The 20,932-nt window shown below is 47.0% G+C and overlaps 2 protein-coding genes across 2 annotated transcripts; one reads left to right on the top strand and one right to left on the bottom strand.

The window, feature by feature from the left end:
* The first annotated feature begins 448 nt into the window (after window positions 1-448).
* Window positions 449-2,387, top strand: FBXL15 (F-box and leucine rich repeat protein 15). The gene is made up of 3 exons (XM_054382610.1): window positions 449-631; window positions 1,376-1,878; window positions 2,177-2,387. The coding sequence occupies exons 1-3, from the start codon at window positions 449-451 to the stop codon at window positions 2,364-2,366; spliced, it is 876 nt and encodes a 291-aa protein (XP_054238585.1). The 3' UTR covers window positions 2,367-2,387.
* Window positions 2,388-3,721: 1,334 nt separating this feature from the next.
* CUEDC2 (CUE domain containing 2) lies at window positions 3,722-10,605 on the bottom strand. The gene is made up of 8 exons (XM_054382612.1): window positions 10,532-10,605; window positions 9,557-9,700; window positions 9,194-9,255; window positions 7,667-7,800; window positions 6,405-6,575; window positions 6,004-6,065; window positions 4,305-4,365; window positions 3,722-3,906 (listed from the first exon to the last, which is right to left on the bottom strand). Exons 1-8 carry the CDS (start codon window positions 10,603-10,605, stop codon window positions 3,760-3,762), a joined length of 855 nt encoding a protein of 284 aa, XP_054238587.1. The 3' UTR covers window positions 3,722-3,759.
* Window positions 10,606-20,932: the final 10,327 nt, after the last annotated feature.

Raw genomic sequence — 20,932 nt, 5'->3', positions numbered from 1 at the left:
CCCACCCCGTTCCTCTCACAAGGTGCCCTGATTGCTTGGCACTGCATGCAGGGGAGTAGCTGTCAGGTAGAGTGATGCTTAGACATGAAAGCAAGGTCCAGCTGATGTGTGGATGGTGTGGTAACGCTGGAGCAGAAACTTGCTGCTTCACTGAGGGACAGGGACTCCTTAAGCAGAGGCTGGAAAGCCCCACCCGAACTCCCCTGCAGGGCAGTGCAGGCAGGTGGACTCGGATGCCTAAGCATTGAATGTCCCAGGCTGGGGAGGAGGTGACGTAGGTGGCAGGTGTGTGCCCCACTGATGGCTAGCCAAGAGGTTTAATCCTGTGGGGTGACTATGGGAGATGTTGCTGAGTCTTTCTTTTTGGCTGTTCCTCCTAGAGGCACTCAGCAGTAGGTGTGAGGTGATCTAGCCTGGCTCTCACTGTAGCCTGGCTCCCTGGCACCTGATGATGAGTTTGACCCCCGCCAGGGGATGTCTCCTGGACCTGCCCTGGGAAGACATCTTGGTTCCACATATCCTCTGTCATCTGCCACTGCAGCAACTCCTGAGCCTGCAGAGGGTCAGCAAGTCATTCCAGTCTCTCATCCAGCTGTACCTGGCCAACATGCGCTGCTTCGACTCAAGCCAGGTACTAGATGGCTCCAAGGCAAGGGGAGACACAGATGTCCTACTGCTCTGGAGCTAACAAGGGAGCATCTGACTATATGGGCAGAAGAAACTGCTGGCAAGGAGGCTGGCTTCTGCTCAGGGACATGGGTTAATGTCTTGGGTGTCAGGCTGGACAGATGTGGCTCAGAGAGGAGAGGCAGTGATTCAGGGCCCAGCAATGCCAGTGTCTTTAGCAAGAGGCCTTGGGAGGAATGAGTCTGGAAGCTCCACCCAGGCCATCATGGGGCACTGACTCGCAGGAACACAAGTCAGCTCTGGAGTGTCATGGCCTGTTGTGGTACCTCAGGGAGGTTGTGCAATAGAGTGGATTTGACAGGAGAGAACTCTCTGCCTGGTCTTCAGGGAAAGCTTCTGCTGGCTCTAGGAGGCACTGCCTGGAACTTGGAATGATAGGAGTAGCTACTGTTCTGAGGACAGAGTGGTCTAGCAAAGAGTTTTTGGAGGGCAGACGTATAGAGCTTATTACAAATGTGTAAAGTGCAGGGATGATGGGGGTTGGAGAAGCCAGAGTGTCTTCTAGCTTGTGACAGTAATTCTGATATGAGGGGAGAAGAGCATAATGGCAGGGTTGCCCTGGGATGAGGAGGTGGGGTGGCTTTGGTCACCACTGTCACAGTGAAAGAGAGGAGAGAATACTTGTTGAGGATCAGACTGATATGAAACTCTGGTGGATGTCTCATTCTCTCTGGGTTCCCCCATGCAGATTGGACCTGCCATCCCACGAGCTGCCTTTGTTAACCTGCTGAAGGACAATGAAGTACTGCAGCAGCTGGCACTCCAAAACTGCTCTGACTGGCTGACGGACAGGGAGCTGCTCCCAGTCATCAGGCAGAATTACCACCTGCACCAGATCCAGCTGAAGGGCTGTGCCCAGCTCAGTCGCGATGCACTGGTGGCCATCTCGCTGAGCTGCCCCAACCTGCGCCGGCTCTCCCTGGCTCACTGTGAGTGGGTGGACAGCCTGTCCCTGCGCAGCCTGGCTGACCACTGCAAGACACTGGAGGCTGTGGACCTGACAGCCTGTCGCCAGCTGAAGGACGAGGCCATCTGCTACCTAGTGCAAAAGTGCAGCAGGCTCAAGTCTCTGTCACTGGCTGTCAATGCCAATGTGGGTGATGTGGCTGTTGAGGAGATTGCCAGGTGCTGCCCCGAGCTGGAGCACCTGGACCTCACGGGGTGTCTGCGAGTCAAGAATGATTCCATCAGGTACTAAGAAATGAGCTGGGGTGGGGGTGGCAAGTGTCTGGGGTGGGGAGGAGACCTGGAAAGAAAATTCAGATTTCCTCATGCTGTGGGCTACTAACAGCAAATTTTTCACCATATCATGGTGGGTAGGTCTGGGATCCAATTATGTCCCTTGAGTTTCTCTCAGACCACCAGGGTAGTGCTTCAGAAGGATGGTACATGTGTTGCACAGTGCTGAGTACTGGGCTCCTGGGAGTAGAGGAGTGGTGCACATAGGAGTCCTACCTTGCAACTTGCATGTGATCTCCTTTTTTGGCAGGGTTTTGGCTGAGTACTGTCCCAAGCTGCGCTCGCTGAAGGTGAAGCATTGCCACAATGTGGCTGAGTCCAGCCTGAGCATCCTCCGAAACCGTGGGGTGGAGCTGGATGTGGAGCCTCCACTGCAGAGGGCTCTAGTTCTCCTGCAGGACGTTGTTGGCTTTGCCCCTTTCATCAACCTCCAGATCTAGAACTGCTGTTGCTAGGGAGGGAGGACTGATGTGATGCTGGGATCCTGGGAGGATGCCGGAACTGGCTGCTGTGGAGATGTGCAGAGGGAGAGGTTGGTTGTGTTGACAAGGCTGGCCCGAGTGGGGCTCACTCTTTCTTCTGGGGCTGTTTAGCAGTCACTGGGTGTTCACGAGTGGGCTTTGTTGGTGTCTGTGGAGAAGTAACTCCCTCTGCAGTGGCATGAAAAGAGTGACATGGGAACACCATGGTGCTGAACAGGCCTTGGCCAGGCCAGCTAATAGATAGGATTTATTATTTATTGTATTTTAAATCTCCAAGTGGCAGCTGTGTAGAGAAACAGGAGTGTTTGATGAGGACTATCTCTTGGGGTGGGTGTGCAGGACATGCCAGTAGCCCATCTGAAGAAAGGAGAAAAGCCACCAGTCCTCCTCTTGGGAGGCGGCAGGTTCTTACGGGTTTCAGGAGGAAGGCAGAGGGAGCCCAGTTCCAGCCTGTGGCCACTGGCCATCCTGGAACTAAAGGACTGGCATGGCCATGGAGCAGGCAATGTGTCTGTCCAGGCCTAGGGGGCTGGTTTAAGCTGGTACAAAGCAGGAGTTTTCAGGGGGAACACGCTCCCAACTGCAGTTTTACTGATAGAAACATGCCAAACCTAGCTTTGCTGTCTGTGAAAGCAGCTGGTCATTGCCATTGGTTTCTTCCAGCTTCCGAGTATTTCACTAGCACGCATGTCTGCTCTTGTATCCTGCCATGTGTTGTGTGGCTCCAGCTTTGGTGCTCAAGAGTGGTGAGAAATGACAGGAGCCCTGACTGTGCTGTCACCTGAAGTTTATGGAGTGCTGCAGGTTATGTTGGCAGGGAGAGCCTAGCCCTGATTCAGTTCAGCCTCATGCCTTTTATCTGCTAGGCAGTTAACCAAATAGTCACATCTTGTGGTGAACACAATGAAGGATGACTCTGCTTCAGTCTTTGGCCCCAGGAGGGACTGGAGACCATGTCTGCATAGAATGTGCATGCTCCAGCTGAACTACACACGAAGTCACATCATCTTTATTAGCACTGGAATTCCATTTAAAGCAGCAGTGCACACAGACTTGTAAAAAGCTTGCTGCAAAAGTACAAGCCGAATCTTAGATCTAAAGATGTCCCATGCAAAGAACAGCAGAAAATGTCCAGGCCCTGGAGAGCTACTGTAGTGTGCCTCTGGGGACAAAGGGACAGCTACACAAGGAGAGAAGTCTCCTCCTTGTCATTTGGGTTAGTTGAGGAAGCTGAAAGCAATGTCTGGGCTCCCAGGTTAGTTCCAGTTAGTGGCAGGTGGAGGAGTCCCCTCATCCCTAGTGCCACATATCCATCCCAAGGTGGAGGATGGTGAGCAGGAGGACCTGGCTGTCAGTGGAACTTGTACTTCCTGGCTGGTTTGAGGCTGATGTAGGTTCTCTTCATCTCCTCACTCTCAGGCTTCTTGATGTCTTTGTACCTCTCTCCCTTTGTACTTACCACCTGGTTATCTATATAGCGGATCAACTTCTTGGGAGCCTAGAGAGCAAAGATATTATCACCAAGTGGATGGACAGCCACACTGCTATGGAAAGGGAGGGTGCAAACGGAAGCAGAGCTATGCTTTGGGGGTCAGGTTGAGGAAGACGGAGGTGGGCTGCTTTACCCATCCTTTGTGCTGGCAATCTTGGCCACAGCTGGCAAAGGAAGCTGTGTGATGGAGGGGAGCAGGAACCATGCTAGTCAGGAGTGGTCGGAACTGACAGACCCTGCAGTACCTTAACTAAGCTAATCTTCCCTCCTTGCTGACAAGTGGGCTCTGTGAATGGTCCTCCCTTTGGCCTGCCCTGTTACTTTTTTGGACTTGCACCTTGGTTTTCAAACTTTATGGCCAAAGGGCATTCAAACTGCTTGTGAGCTGGGACTGCTCTTCTTACCTCTTTGGGCGGGGCTGGCCGATGTGTTTTCTGATCATCTGCACTATCCACCATCATATATCTGAAATACAAGAAAAGTTTAATGAATATTGTAACATGCATTACATGGGGCTACTCACAGCCAATGTCCTTTCTCACATGGCTGCTTTGTGGCTACAGCTTGCCTAGATTGCAGCTAGGATCATTTGATGTTCCCCTCGGGATGAAATGGACAAGAGGCGTATCATCCTCCTGGTGAGAATCCATCAGGATTCTCCTGGAGTAGCATCCTTGGCCATATGTGAAAGGTATTGAAAACCTGTGCTGTTAGGAATGCTGATAGCTTCTGTAGAACTGAGAAAAGTGCCAGGCTCTGGTGTGCTCTGCTGTTGGGGCAACTTTGCCCCTCCTCAGCCCAAGTGATGGCAGCCAAAGGAGACAAGGTGAGATTATAGGACCAAGCTGGCTGCTTCTGACCTGAAGAGATGGTGTTCCTTTCACACTCTACCTACTATTTCACTATGAAACATGTCCGTGCTGGAAGCAACTTCATAAAAGCCATCACCTCATTCCCTACGTGTCTGAAACATCAGGGCCCAAGCATCTGCTTGCTGTACTGCTGAATGAGTTACTACTATTGAGACTTTGGTGCTGGTTTAGCAGGTGGACAGCACAGCTGACCTTAATTTCTCCCTCAGTAGTTAGTATAGTTGCTCCTGTGTACCTTCAGCTGTGGTGATCTGCTCTCTGTACCTGTGCTTGAGTGATGTTCAAAATACAGGATGTTGCCAAAATATCATTAAAATGAAATTTCCAGAAACAATATCTAGCAGCCAGTGCTTTTTTATTCCCTTGCATGTTACTCTGAAACGAACCTGCATAGGAGATAAGCAAGGATAGGGATTTCTGATTCTGCCCAGATGTCATTTTGCCTTGCTTTATCTTCCCTAGCCCATTGACTGTTCTGTCACTGGGGGGGAAGTAAAGTTGTGGAAAAGATATGGCTAGACAGACACGTGGCATCTGCATGCCTGCTAGGATCTTAAAGCAGATCAATGAAACCACAGTGTGGGTTCTCCTATTGAGAATTCAATGCTTTTGGAAATGAATCAAGGTAAACCAATCTAAAAGCACCTTCCCAATCTAAAACCACTTTCATTAGCAAGAAATCCATAGGGGACTTCAGAGAGGTTTCTTTAAAGGCACTGAATTCACACTTTTAGCCACTGAGATTTAATCTTCCCAGCACTGCTGTATAGGCAGTCTCTTAAAGATATCTTTAGCCTTGTTTGGACTGTCTCCAAGGATGGAGATATGAATGAATTGCTGTAGTTCTACAAGTCACCATGTGTTACCTGATCTGCAGCATGATGTTTGTGCCTTGAAACTTTAACCTGGACCTCATCTGATAGTACCATGATTTACTGTATACCTGTCGGAGGCTGAAACCTCACACACATCCAGTGCTATGACCTGGCTGGTGCAGATAACCTGTTTCTGTGCCAGAGCTCTAAAAAAAACTTTTTTTTTTTTTTTTGGGGGTGTGTGTGTGTGCTTGGATGTGTTCAGCTACATCCAGATCAACTTCATGGCATCCTTACTAAATGTTGTACACTCCAAGTTCTGTTTAGACCACAGTGTTGTTCTGACCTTCCCCAAACTTGTCACCTCTTCCATTACTCAGAGCAGGATGAGGGGTTCTTCGCTGCTGGGTACTTACTTCTGTAGGATAACCTGTTTCAGTTCCTCGTGGTTGGGTGCTCTGCGGGGCCGAGCCAGTTCCTGGGAGGAGACAGGGCAGGAGTGTAAGCAGCACAATACATGGGCTGTACAGCTATCCCCTGCTGGCCTAGTGGAATGCAACAGCCCCTGTGCCAGGGGTTGCCAGGAAGCAGGGTGCCAGACAGCTCTGCTGACATGCTGACTCAGCTGTGGGCATAGCCTGTACTCAGAAAGCCAAAGGAGGGAGAGGGGCTGTTGCTTTAAGTGACCTTTCTTGCTTAGTGTGCAGAAAGTTTCTGTGGTACCAGGTTTTGCTTATAGCAGACAGCTGAGACACCTGTGTGTCCCCAGGTTCTGCCCTGCACCTTGCCCACTGCCACCTAGCTCAGGGTACAGTACCTTCACACTCGCACCTGCTGGGCCAATTTCCACCTTCTCGTCCACGATTAACTGCACTGCCTCCTCCAAGTTCCCCAAGGCCATGGCAAGTGCCTTCTCTGCCTGGCTCATAGTACAAGCTGGGAACATCTCCAGTAGCAGCTCCACCCCATCCTTCAAGTCATTGCCTTCCTAGTTGGGGCAAGCGGCAAAGGTAAGTTTGGGAATACAGTGAGAAGAGGGATACAGAAAAGGGTTGTACATTGTCAGTAAATTCAGCTTGCCCTTAGCTGAAGGCTCTCCTTAAAAGTGTGACTAAATTCAATTCATGAAGCTAACAGGACTGCATCTTTGCAAGGACAAAGCATCACTCTTTTTCAGTCTCTCCTTGTATTTCAGCTTTCTTTACAGTAGGGCTGCTATGAACTGGCTCATCTGTGTGGTTGTGCTATGCACCTCTAGGAGTCGGTGTTCTGGATGCTCTAGTGAGAATGCCTGAAATCCTGCTCACCTTGTGAAGTGTTATGTGATCAGAAAGAGAAGGGACTGCTCAGCAGTGACCTGTGGCTACATCAGAAGGAAGCACAGCAGCAGGATTTGCTAGAAGGTTGTGGACACTGATTTTACTGCAGAATAGGAAGAGATCAGACAAGCAGAGCATGAGGGAAGGAGTAGGGGAGCATCTGCCAGGTGCCGTGATGCCTGTAGCAGAGGTTATGCTGAATGGTGCTGCACGATCAGGACTGTTTGGTTCTCTCACTCAAGTGCCATTATAGCTTAGTAAGTGCACAGCATAGAAGGTCATTGAGGGTAGGACTGGTGTCTTTGAGACTGACATCCAGATGTGCCTGCTTCCCATTCAGGTGCTGCATGATAGCCAGGGAGAGAAATGGTGATCCAGGTCAAACTATGGAGTGAGGCTAGGGGAACAGGGTGAAGCAGGCTGGAGCCTGGCTAGCACTACAGAGGTATCCCCATGGTGCTGCTGTGGGATCTCTGAGGGCACTGGGACAGGCTCTCTCGATCATCCCTCTGCCTCATCCTTTCCAGCAGCTGGAAAAGATGAGCCACAGCGATGGCTCATGCTCTTCTGTCAGCACATAATTATCTTTTTCTGCTTACTGACAGGCCGTATAATGGAGGAGATCACAGACACCTGTGATGCTGTGTCACAGCCTATGCTGTGGTTCCTTCAAGAGCCAGAAAATGCCCTCGGGGGTGCTGGCGGCCCAGTGGTGGTGGACTGTCCCCAGTGCTCCTGTTCCTCTGCAAGCTGCTCATACCTTGGCCCCGGCTCCATTTGTTAGAGTGCACAGCCCTTCCCCGTTGCAGGCTCCAACTCCAGGCTCCTGGCCCTTGGTCAGGTCTTCAGAGGGTGCTTCGCTCCTGCTTTCCACAACCTTTTGGCCAGGTTTTTCTTAAAGACATAGTGATATCTCCTGAGGAACAGCCTCGCTAAGGCTAGAGCTTTCTGTTGGCATCAAACTGCTACTGCATCATGTGCAAAAGCAAATCCCCTTTAAGTGACAAAGCACTACTGTTTCTCCTGTCCTCAGCAGGGACAGCTGCAGCTCTGCTCACACTGACCCGCAGGAAGGCAGTGCTGGAATGCCCAAGCACTGAACTTTTCAGGCCTTACCAGGCACGGGCTGCCTGCAAATTCAATTCTACCTGTCAGTTCTTGATCCTCCAGAATTATGGCTGTGGATACTTACAGTATTTTTGTTACATTTGTAAGAACTCCCTGTTGTTTGCTCTAACTTTGAACTAAGGTGTGGTTTTGATTTTAAATATAGGAATACACTCTGATAATCCCCAGGCTGTATGTAAGCCAGCACACCTTGTGATCAGTTTACTCTGATGCATCTCTATAGGCTCTTTCTGTGTCAATGTAAGAATCATCATCCTTGTTCTGTCCTCTCTAGAGCTGGGATGGTACTATCCTTCCACACTCTGGCTATATCAGGATCCTCAAAGGGTATGTTGCAGGGGACCAGAGCAGAGCAGTAGATTTTGTCAAGTTCAAGAAAGCAGAAAGTAAGACAAAAGATAGGACTATCTACACTGTGTAGCCTTCTGGCAAGACAGCAGTGATATTACTAGGTAAGAATAGGACTGGTGGTCCTGAAAGGTGTAATACCTAGGCACTTCATTTGTCTTTTAGTGGGAAGTACCTTTGGGACTGACTAATATAGCAATCCACCTGATTTGTGAATGCTGAGGTTAGACAGGGGCATTGGGATAGTGTAGTCTTCTGTAGTCCTGTATAATGCAAACTGGAGCATATCACTGCTGATTTTTTCCGTTAGTGCCAGGGTTCATGGGTCAGTGGAAAGTGAGCTTTGAGGATGCTCAAAGTCTAGCGGTGATATACATAATCAGCTGGATTCTCTACTTGATGATGCACCTGAGAGAGGCTGCCCACTGGTAGATGGCTATCAGAAGCAGGCAAAAATCCTCACTTTCAGAATTAACCTACAGTATAATTTCAACAAGCAGCCCTCTATCTGGTATTTCTTCCTTATTGCTTGGATTTGATTTCAACAGAGGTGTGTGGAGATCTGGTCAAGTGTTTTTCACCCTAGTACGTCTTGGACAGTATTCCACATAACTCAAATCTCCCATGTGTTGATATAAAAAAACCTAAGTGAACATTAAAAAAACTCATCAATTAATTCTGGCTACCTTATGATATCCTAACTGTGGCAAATAGATTGTATTTTATCCTGTGACATTGTTCAACTCCAAACACTAAGGCTGAAAATGTGCAAAATACACCTTCTTGTGCTAAAATTGTTTGTGTAACTCACCTTTGCTGCGAGCTTCACCAAGCCTTTCTGAGAGGGAGAACATCATTTCACAAATATCCCCACTGCAAGAGACAGAAGCTGTATAATTAATGTGAGGAATAAAAGCAGTAGCCTATCCTACTTGGCTACTTCTGCTTAATGAGAAGCCCAACAAAATAAACTGGTATTTCAGATGGCCAAAGACCTACTTGCAAACTGTACTGGGATTAGCATCTGCATTTTGGCAAGGACTGACTGAATCATAATGGCACAGGTTTGGTACAAATATATCTTCAAGAGGGTATAACAAAAAGAATTTATGGTACTGAGGGGCTTAGGTCCAGGCACCCCCAGTGCACATACAAACCAGTAACACTCACGTACCTGTGGATTTCTGCAAAACCAGGAATATATGCCTCCATCATTTCCAGAAAGGTGTCCATGTCAAAAGTCTCCTCAGAGGACTCTGGTGAGCCCAGCTCTTCCAGGACACCCGTGATATAAGAGAAGAAAACATCATCCATCCCACTGGAGATGGAGAACACAGGACATGGCAGCAGCGTTAACAGGCCCATTTTTTCTCTCTCTTTCTTTCCATCCCCATTCTCCCTAACCTTTTGTCTTTCCAAATCAGCAGAACGCCCTTTGTGGACTATATCTTACAGGCAGATCCCACCAGTAAAGCCTGGTAACAATGTTTGAGGAGGAAGCGTTTTACAGATAAAATACTGCATGCTGTCCTGCTTCCTGTGCAGCACTGAATGAAAGCCCCAGGGTGTGCCCAGGGGCTGTGCTCCTGTAGGTGCTTCATGTGAACTAACCAAAATATGCCAAAGCTCAACCCCTGACTTTTCTATGCTGACTGGTGTTTCAGGTAAGGTCATCACGTTCTGACAACTACAATTTCTGTGGGCTGCAGTGTTCTCTGCTTGCTGCTCTCCATCCTTCCGTTGCTGCTGCCACCGGCTGGAAAACTAGCTGATGTGTCAGCCTCAAGGTGACTGTAACTCTGTATGCAGGCAGAGGTAAAAGAGACAGAGCCTTGACATACCATTATGCTGCTCAGAAAGCTCTTTGGGAGCACTGTGGAATGAAGGGAATCCCATATTCTAAAGGTGTATTACTGGACAGGAAATTAATCATCTTGGCTGTCAACGACATGACATTGCTTGATTGCAATGCTCAAGGATAGCTGTTTGAGCATTCCCATCAGAGCCTGTGCAAATCATCTGCATCCTGCATCTGACTTAAGGAAAAGCAACACAAAGTACACGAAGGCTACACAGTTCAGTATAGTGTGTAGAGGGACCATTAATGTGGAGTTCAAGCCAGATATTGGATTTTCCTTTCTCAACATACCTGAGGTCTGCTGCAGGGATGTGGGACTGGATGAAGTGTGTCAGTGTGTCTCGAATGATTCTTTCAAGGTCCATGTCTCTATAAATCTTTGTCTCTGAAAAAGAGGAGGAAAAAGAAAACTCCATGTAATTTCTAAGGCAAGAAGGAAATCAAAATATCAACAAGATCAAAAGGGAGGCTTGGTACAGGCAAGTGCACTCTTCTCATCAGAACAATCCACAAACTACTCCAATATGTCATCATTCCTGGATAACAACAGGCAAAAATATCCACAAAAAGCTGCATTACAAGGACTCACTGGAAACACCAGCCCAAAGCAGCCCAATATCTTGAGCCTCTCCTGCTTGTGTTGATGTTGTCAGTATGCAGTTGTACTGTACATTGAAAATGTCCCCTCCAGGAAGCAAAGCTGGAAATGCAGATGTGTCCAGCGGCAGGACCTCAGAGCTGCCTCCTGAGCAGGAAAAGAGCCCTGTCCAGTGACGAAGCCCTGAGTAGTGGGTTTGCATGCTTAGTGCAGAAAGGGGTGGACCTTCCAGCTAAGAGCATTCACAGTGATGCTTAGACTCAGGAACAAGTGGGAGGAAGGGTAATGTCTCCTAAAGAAAGACAACCTAGAGCATATTTTACAGGAGAATACCAAGCAGGGCACAGACAACTAGTCTGCCAGCCAAAATATCAAAGGTCTCCAGGTCAGTCACAGACTGCCAGTGGAATCCTGCCCAAACAGGAGCCTGTTGTTGTGCTTAGTAAATGAGCCATTCTGCAGTTCATGCAGCTGAAACAAGGGGTGCTTAATAACCTAAAAATCAGGGGCGTTCTAAGAATCACAGAGCTCCTACAGAAATGGTGGCAGAGGAGGGCTGCCCACAGTCGTCCTTCAGCTATCGGTACCAGGCCTGGACTGAATTGGGCAGAGAAAAGCCAATCCTTAACCATTTGTTCCCCTGGGGTCTACAAAGCTGCTCGGTTGATAAACTCCTGATGTAAGCACCACATTTTTTCCAAGGAAGGCAACTAGCCCTGCACAGAGAGAAACTTACGTAGTCACTGGCCAGAGAGCTTCCAAAGGTCATCAGTGATCTGTACGAGAGAATTGAGTGCACCCTCATTAAGTGTGCAGACAACACTAAGCTGAGTGGGAGTGCTGATCTGCTGGAGGGAAGTAAGGCTCTACAGAGGGATCTGGACAGACCAAAGCCAGTTGTATGAGGATCAAGAAGGCCAAGTCACGGGTCCTGCACTTCAGTAACCATTCCATGCAATGCTACAGGCTTGAGGAAGAGTAGCTGGAAAGCTGCCCAGTGGAAGAGGATCCAGAGGTGTTAGCTGACTGGCTGAATATGTGCCAGCAGTGTGCCAAGGAGGCCAACAGCATCCTGGCTTGTATCAGAAATAACGTGGCCAGCAGGAGTAGTGAAGTGATGGTCCCTCTGTACTCAGCACTGGTGAAGCTGCACCTTGAATACTGTGCTCAGTTTTGGGCCACTCACTGCAACAAAGAACTGAGGTGCTGGAGCAATAAAGCTGGTCAAGGGTCTAGAGAAAAAGTCACATGAAGAGTGACTGAGGGAACTGAACTTGTTTAGCCTGAAGAAAAGACGGCTCAAGGGTGACCTTATTGCTCTCTACAATTACCTGAAATGAGTTTGTAGTAAGGTGAGGTCAGTCTCTTCTCCCAATTAACAAGTGATAGGACAAGAGGAAATGGCCTCAAATTGTGCCAGGGGAGACTTAGATTTGATATTAGGAGGTTTCTTCACTGAAAGGGTTGTTAAGCACTGGAATGGGCTGCTCAGGGAAGTGACTGAGTCACCATCCCTGGACACATTTAAAAGACATGTAAATGTGGTGCGTAGCAACATGGTTTAGTGGTGGACTTGGCATTGCTGTGTTAAGGGTTGGACTGCATTGTGCTTGGCCACCCCTGCAAGTGCCAAGAGCACACAGGCACTCCTCTGTTTGTGGCTGGCCAGAGGAACACGCTGAAGCTAGCCAGGGACCTGCCTCTGGCTCTGGTCACATTGAGGCTCTAGGGATTTGACTCTCACTACTGAAGGAGAAAGCTGTGACACAGGTTAATACAGCACAGCTTAATACAGAAGTGCTCTGCTGGGTATATGGCATACCACATCTTCCCACAGTGATTCCCCATCAAACATTCCTAATCTGTGCTCTTCTACTCTTCAGGGTTTCAAACAAATACAAGTTTTGTTACCCAAAGGACCATCTCTTACTGAATCTGTATCAGTGCCATTCCCTTGGGACAGTAAGATGAATATGGAAAGAACCTTGCAGATGTGGACATGAATAGTGAGACATACTCATACAAAAGACCTGCCCCAGTCTTCACTGTGTTCAAAGATAAACACATAAGCCATTTAATCAACAGGTAGTATTAGTATCTACTAATTCTCCCTCTGATCTAAAGCCAGTAACTAAAAAAGAAAACAAGTTGTACATGTGCTTCTCACTTAGGGAAAATGAATGAGTTAAAAATGCCATACCACTCTATGACAAACATACATGTTTTCAAACAGCACATGCAGAAACAACCAGAGGAAGGCATCATCAGGGAAGACTATTTGTTTGCTGCTTCTGTCTTAAGATAAAACCTCCTGTAATTTCAATTAAGAAATTCCCATTTCACAGAATTAGAGGAAAGCAAGTTTAAACTTTTTCAGGTGTCATTTCACACGAAGCCCTGAAGTGAGCTCCTGACCTGCTGTGTTTATTTTTCAACCTCACGTGGGTACTTTGTTTGCATTTTTCTCACTTTTACAGATGTCATTACATGCAAATGTGGAAGGTGGCTGTAAAAACACCTTTCCACTGCCCATTTGTTGTCTGTGTGTTCTCTAGTGATGTGACAGAACCAAGTTTATCTTTGTCATCTGTCCTGCTTTTGCTATGATAGAATCATAGGCCAGCCATGGTCTGTAGGCCATTAACAGTTTTGAGTCAGCCAGTTTAGGCTGGAAGGGACAAAAGCCAGAGCAGCTGGCCTGAGCTGACTAATACGTGTATCCCATACCATAAACATCATGCTCATTACAAAGGGGGAAGTTAGCTGAAGAGAAGTGCTGTTTCTGCTTCTCTGCATCCCTGGAGGGGTTCACTCATCATTCTGCTCCTGAGGACTGCTTTCCTCTCTATTGTGACCACTGTACATTCACGGGGATGAGTATAACTTTGTATATTTTATGTTGGCATTACCATTAACATTAGTTCTGTTGTTTCATTAAGCCTGTTTTGATTTCAACCCATAGGTCTCCTCTCCTTTTCCTGATCCCTCTTCTCCACTGGGGAGGAGTAATCAGATGACAGAGCAACTGTGGAAGTTTAGCCCTGGATACAGGCTAAACATGGACATCATCTTTGACATACCCAAAAAAACCCCATGAGTTTTGTTCTATCTTTCTCAGACATCAAAAAGCCAATTACAAAATTCTGAATCTCACTGTTGGCAAGAATACTGTCCTAAGCAGCATGGGTTTTTCCCTCATTTTAAGATTAATCTGTAAATAATGGCCCCTTGAACTTGCAAATACAAAATTTTCTTTTTTTACAGAAGTCAGAGATGGGAAATCAACACAGCAGTCAAAATGTTCTTACTAGTCACTGCTATGAAGATGAATGCTTATTTCCTTCTTACTTAGTCTTCATGTCATCCTGGATACTGGACATCTACAAGACTTTGTCTTTTCCATGAAACATTCTATAAGAGATAATGGTATAGTAACCTGTAACATTTCTTGACAACCCAATTACCTGAACAACAGAGCACAATTCACCATGACAAAAGCACTTTTGGGAGGGAGGTCCATAAATTGACTACTGGTAATTTATTCTGATCAATGGAACAGGCAATGTTGCTCATCTCTTTAATCATAAGCAAGTGTTGGGCTAGGACAACAGAAATAGGAAAAAATAATTCAGCAACAGGAATATCAAAGCTGTTCCAGTCACTAACTGGTCTTGAATCCATTCTCCAACCTCTGCCAGCCACAAGAAATGCTGGTGTAAAGTGTTTGAAAATATTTGGGTATTTTCCTGTGGTGTTACCATGCTGTATCTGCAAAAAAAAAAAAAAAAAGCTATTTCCTTGTGTATGTGAGAGTAAAGAAGGCAGGGTTTAATCACTGGATATAAATTCTCTGGCATCTCAGACAAATCCATTCAGCAGCACACTTGGATTTAAGGTTTACATCCAGAGAAAGCAAGCTGCCACCTTTAGCCTGCCTGTGAAGAAAGGAAACCCTTTAAATGACAAAAGCACAGCCTGACACTGAAGGACAGAAAGCAGGTAGGTGATCAAGTATTTCTTTAAGGATTAGCTATTGCCCTTTCACCTGAAGAACCCATCTCTGCACCCATAAAATCAGAGGCAGCATGAGAGACAAATGCACTTGCATTCGATCATTTATTGCCACAGAGAAGAGATTTTATTGTCTGGTAAAGTCCTTACACAACTCAGCATCCGGGCAATCTGTAATGCACAACAGTCTTGGCTCAATGATGCTTGTGAATACAGCTCCTGAAGGTCTCTGGCCTTTCAAATTTAGTGGGTATTTTCTTGAAATAGAGTGGGAAGTAATTGAAACTTCTGTAAAAATATTTCAAAATGGATACTTCAAGTAATAAAATGATGTTGCTGATCCCTGCACAGCCAAGTGTAGAATTATGTAAATCAGGAGACCAAAACCCCTTATGCATTACACCTTCAAATGTCTTTTTTTTTCCCCTAGTGGTGATGTGCAATAATTAAGGGAGAGATTTACTAGAAGGGCTTATCCTATGTGCACTGTGGAGGAGTGATTTACAATGCACAGAATGATCTCGAACCCAAAGGCAGGAGAAATCACTCTCTTGAGCACTCAATTTTACTGAAAAGGTGTTACTATCATTTTAAACTTCCAGCCATGATTGCAATGTGGATTTTAAGATCACCTCAGTAGTTGCTAGGTGACATGAAAGTCTTTCTGCATTCCTTGTAATTGTAATGTAGGCTCTGCCTAACATGTTGTACAGAATCTGTTTTTTAAAATGTGTAGTCAAGAAATGGTTTTCCTATTGCACTGCCCTCAGCTAGAGCCTCACACTTTTATACTGTGAGAACAAGAGATCTTTGACCCTTGGAAATCCCTGTCACTTAAAACACTGAGGTTTGTTACTGAAGAGTGAGCAATGGAACACTGTTAGTATAATCTCATTAAGACAGGCTGGGTTTGAAATATCATGAGTACTTACTTAATCCATGTGTCACATGGCATATGTTTTCCCTCACCTTAGGCAGAGGTGGCATCAGTTCTCAAAGTGTGAGTGTGAAAATTATTAATTTTCTGTATTAGATACTTTGTCCAGCAGCCCAACAGATTCTGCCACTCTACTGTCTTGAGTAATCGCCATTGCCCTTGCATTTTCCTTTCTAACACGTAATGTCTAATTTGTGGTTCTTGGTTTTTTTTAATAACTACAGATATTATACTGGTGTCTAGAATATCTACTTATGCCATGTCCAACAAAAGTTCACATCTTTTGTACAATTCATTATAATCTGCCTTCCTTAAAAAAAAAAGAAAGAAAAGAGGGAGGACGGGACGACACACAAATGCCCTAAAATCTGAAATGTTTGCCTATGTCTGGATCATTTCCAAAGAGTCTTTCACCTCAAATTTCAGTAATCATTCTCAAGTAGTCAGTGTGATGGGATGCGAATGATTGATTGTCCCTTGGATTTTATATTAACAAGATAGACTTGAGGAAAATGTTTTTGAGCTAAGAGAAACTGCCACTTGGATGTACATCAACTTTTATGAGATCATAAATTTGCCTACCGACTTGAGGTGTCTGCAAGCGGAAAGAGATGGGTGTTGTATGCCTTAGATGTTTCTCTGAGGAGCTTAAAAGAAAGTTTATGTAAACCTGATCTGGCTGAAGAATTGACTAAAACACCTTGAGAAGGTTCCTTTAGCTCAAGTTTCAGTAATTAAGTAATCAGACAGGAATCTGAAAACTTGTTATGAGAAAGCAGAACATGTCTCGTGCAACTGTGTGACATACAGCCTCAGAGGAAATCTCTGAAAAGCCAGATCTGCAGGACAGAGAGCACAGAACTACTTTACCTCCTGAACCTTTGATGGCTTAAAATAAAGCTTTGCAGGCTGAGTAACACCTTACAGATGTTAATTTCAGTGCTCCTATTTTTTGTTGCTAACTAAAGGAGTTCCTGAAAGGACTTTTGTAGTGTGGTTGCTATGGGAAAGCATGCCGAGGTCATTGTGTATGTTAACAGAATTACCTGCTTAACACTCTGGCATTAAACTAAGGCTTTTAAAAATAACTTAGTTCCACTAAATTACAGTAATAGGAGATAGTAATGCCAGCAGCCAGACTCTTCCCTTTCCCCTAGGTCTACATTATACAACTGCACTTGGGTGGTGGTGCTCTGCAGACATGGAGCCTTTACCTGAGTGGAAACACTGCTGCGCAAGGACCTTGGCTCACAGCTGGTGTTTATGAAGTCGCTTCAGTACCTGCAAGTTGATGGTCCATCCTATGGCTACTTGGTCCAAGCCACAAATGAGGCCGTCCTTTATGGGAAAAGAACGTTGAGTTAGTTGGAAGTAGAAGCACACTACAATCATTCTCTGTATACTGGTGTTTGTCACTTGTAACTGTTTCCCTTAATGAAAGGGTACAGCATTATCTTTTGGAATAAAATGTCTAATGGAAAAAGCTAATTTGGACGTGAGAACATGCTTGTCAGCTTTCAAATTCACTGCCACGTTGGGATGTTTTTCAACATTTGCTATTTCTGTAGCAAGGCCTGCAGTGGTCTCTAAACATCACCGATGCACTCCTAAAGCACTGCTGGCTTTATCGCCACTATGAAGCAAAACTTGTTTGGTGGCAGAAAGGCAGCGCAGGTATCGCTGCTGCTTCTCCCCGCTTGTAGCTAGTCACCTCAGCACTGCCACCGCACTACCCTGCGCTGGGCCGAGGCTGCTGTTTATCCTCAGCCGTTACGATCTATGGGCTCGGGGCTACTAGAAGTGTCCGTGCCCCGTCACCACCGGACAGAATTGCGTCGGGAGGCTCAGTTTGGCAAGAGTGTTCGAAACAGCCGGCAAGCAGCCTGACCCCGTCTAAGTACCGTGCCCCTCCAGGCCTCTCGCTCTGCCGGGTTTCCGCAACGGACAAAGCGCCGTTCCCCCTGCCGCAGCCCTCGGCCTGCAGCTGGCTCCGCTCAGGCTCCCCGGGCAGCAGCCGGCTCCTCGCAGCAGCCGGCTCCTCGCACCTGCCGGCGCCTCTCTCCTCGCGGACTGCGGCATAAAGCCGAACGCCCACATCTCTCGGGCTCCCGCGTTCGCCAAGATCCAGCGGGGACACTGGCCGCGGCGAGGACAGGGGGGCTGCAGGCTGATTCCTTGGAAGCCACCGCCAGCGGTCCCCGGCCCGCCATCCCCAGCCCGCTCATTGCGGTCGCGCGGCGGAAGGGGCCAGGCGCGTGCCGCTGCCGGCGGCACCAGGGAAGGGGGCAGGGGGTCACCTGATCGCTCCCGCCGCGGCCTCACTCCCTCCCGGCGCAGGTCCCGCGCGGCGCGGTTGAAAGCGTCACGTGGCTGCGCCGCCGCCAGTCGTAGAGGCGGGTGCGAGAGGGTAGAGCGGTCTCGTGCTGGCGCGATGCCGGTGCCGCCATTTTGGTTGTGGGTAGGAGCCGCCAAGCGGCTTCGGGGGGACCTGGCGTGCCTTCCGAGCGCCCGTGTGTGCTGAAATGCAGCTGCTAGTGGCTGGGCTGGGGCCTCAGGGCAAGCGGGGCACAGCACCTCGAGCTAAGGCAGAGAGGAAAGAAAGCGCGGCCCAGGGCAGCAGCCGGGAGTGTGCCCCGGTATTGGTGGTACAAAAGTACTTTTCTGAGGCTCGGGAACATGGCGGTGCTTTGCCGGGGTCACCCTCACAAAGACTTAAGTAAAATCTTCTTCCCTGTGAAGTGCCAGAGCCGTGTGCCCTCATGAAAGTAGAACATTTTAAAGCAGTTAGGCAAAGCTGCTCTGCAGGGTGCTTCTCCCTCGCTGAAGCTCTTGTCAGATACAAGCATCATCTGGTGGATGATCCCTAAGCCACTGTCTGCAAAAGTTAGGAAGCAGCTTGTAGAGGCTCCTGGCTCTGTTTCTTCTGCTAGGAAGCTTCTCTGTGCCACCCTGTACTTGACAAGCTGCTGCTTATTCCTTTGTTCTGGCATTTGGAGGGCTGCTGTATGTTAGGGCAGCCTCAGCCTCTTGGAAAAGTTGGAGCAGAGCCAGAGCCATACTGTGGGCATCATGAGATTCAATAGGGTGAAGTGCAAGGTCCTGCACCTGGGCTGGGACAATCCTCATTATCAGTATTGGCTGGGGAATGATGACATTTAGAGCAGCCACACAAAAAAGGATTTGAGCTGGATGTGACCTAGCAGTGTGCGCTTGCAACCCAAAGGGCAAATCATATTCTGGCCTGCATCAAGAGGTGTGGCCCAGATCGAGAGAGGTTGATTCTGCAGCTCTGCTCTAGTGAGACCTCATTTGGAGTACTGTGTCTAGCTCTGGAGTCCTCACCACAAAGGACATGGACCTGCTGGAGCAGGTCCAGAGGAGGGCCGTGAAGATGATCAGAGGGCTGGAGTGCCTCTCCTACAAAGAGAGGCTGGGAGACTTGAGTTTGCTCAGCCTGGAAAAGAAAAGGCTCTGGGAAGACCTTACAGCAACATTTCAGTATCTGAAGGGGACCTACAGGAAGGCTGGGGAAGGGGCTGTTTAGAAGGAATTGTAGCAATAGAAGGAGGGGCAATGATTTTAAACTAGAGCAGAGTAGATTTAGGTTTAGACATAAGGAGGAAGTTTTTCCACAATGAGGGTAGTGAAATGCTGGAACAGTTTGGTCTAGTGGAGGCCCCTTCCCTGGAGGCGTTCAAGGTCAGTTTAGATGGGGCCTTGAGCAAGCCAATGTAGTTAAAGATGTCCCTGCTCACTGCAGGGAGGTTGAACAAGTTGACCTTCAAGGGTCCATTCCAACCTGATGTATTCCAAGATTCTATGACAGGACTGCAGCTTTTGCCTTGCCCTGTCCAGTGGTTTGCAGTACCCCTTCCCCAGTCAGGTGAGCTGCTCATTGGTTTACTTGGTTCTGGTAACAGTAGGTGCCTCCTGGAGCTGCTTTGGATTCCCCAACTTGAGCTTCCCTATTAATGTGTTGCTAAACACCAAACAAATGAGGCAGGCAACATCATCCTCATTCCAATCCCATTAAGTATGTTTCCATTGTTTATTTCTGTTTAAACGTATAGACACTCTTCCTTGATGTTGTATGAATATACTTCATTGTAAGAGTATTCCCTGTGTTTGAATACTGCTTTTGACTGTTTTGGGTTTTGTGGTTTGGTTTGTTTCTTTTTTCTTCTGTATTTGTCCATACATAACTGAAACTAATCAGCTATGCTGCATTATCTGTCCTCTGATCTGTCAGTTTACCTTAGATTGGGAAATAGTTTGAAGATCCCCCAACAAGTCTGCTGTTTCTAGGATGAGTTTCAACTTGTGTGACTATATAAAGGACATGCCAAACGTGCATCTGCTTCTGGGGCACCCACTCATTGGAAATTGAATTACATCACAGTGAAGTGTAAGGGGAAGTTTTGAAGAAAATGAAGCAACACATGTACACCCACTAGAAATTAACAGAGTTAAAGCTAAGAAACAGTTGCAAGCAGTTACCATGTTTGACCTAACTTCCTTCACCACTGCTTGGTGGAACTAGACCAGAACTTCCTAAACTAATTTGTTGTGAGAGCCTATGAGGTTCTATCAACTTTTCCCACAAGTGGTTCATAGTGGTTTGTTTTGTCTCAGTCTGATTTCTAGTTTCTTCGACTTGCTTGGAAATCTTGAGGCCCATGAGAGGTTTTGAGAGTTGTCAGATGTCATCAGTTCAGATAATTTGTAAATCCTTACAAATCCTGTGATTTGTAAATCATAGGTTTCAGAACAACAGACAGGGCCTCTGTTGTTTTCCATGACAAATACTTTGAAGTTGACCATCAAACTGGTTGATGATCAGAGCAGTCTGTCATGGGGGGTAATGAAGAAAATCACACTGGGCTGCAAAGCAGAGGTCTATGAAAATCTTAAGTTAAAAATGTTACTAAAATTCACCTGAAACTACTTTAACTTCTCTTTTAGCACGCTTTACTGCAATTTGATACTTCACCTTCCCACCTTACATACCTTACTCTAATCCAATATGATGTAAGAGAGGGTTTTTTTTTTCTTTTTACTTTTTTTTTTTTTACACTGATGGAAGATGACCAGTATTGTAACACCAGTAATAGGTACCAAAAGAAATATGACATCTAATAGCTCCCCA

Source organism: Indicator indicator, chromosome 7, assembly GCF_027791375.1.
Source record: "Indicator indicator isolate 239-I01 chromosome 7, UM_Iind_1.1, whole genome shotgun sequence".
NCBI classification, from domain to species: Eukaryota; Metazoa; Chordata; class Aves; order Piciformes; family Indicatoridae; genus Indicator; species Indicator indicator.
The sequence above is the reverse complement of the archived record's forward strand: the minus strand, read 5'-3'. Positions and strand labels throughout refer to the sequence as shown.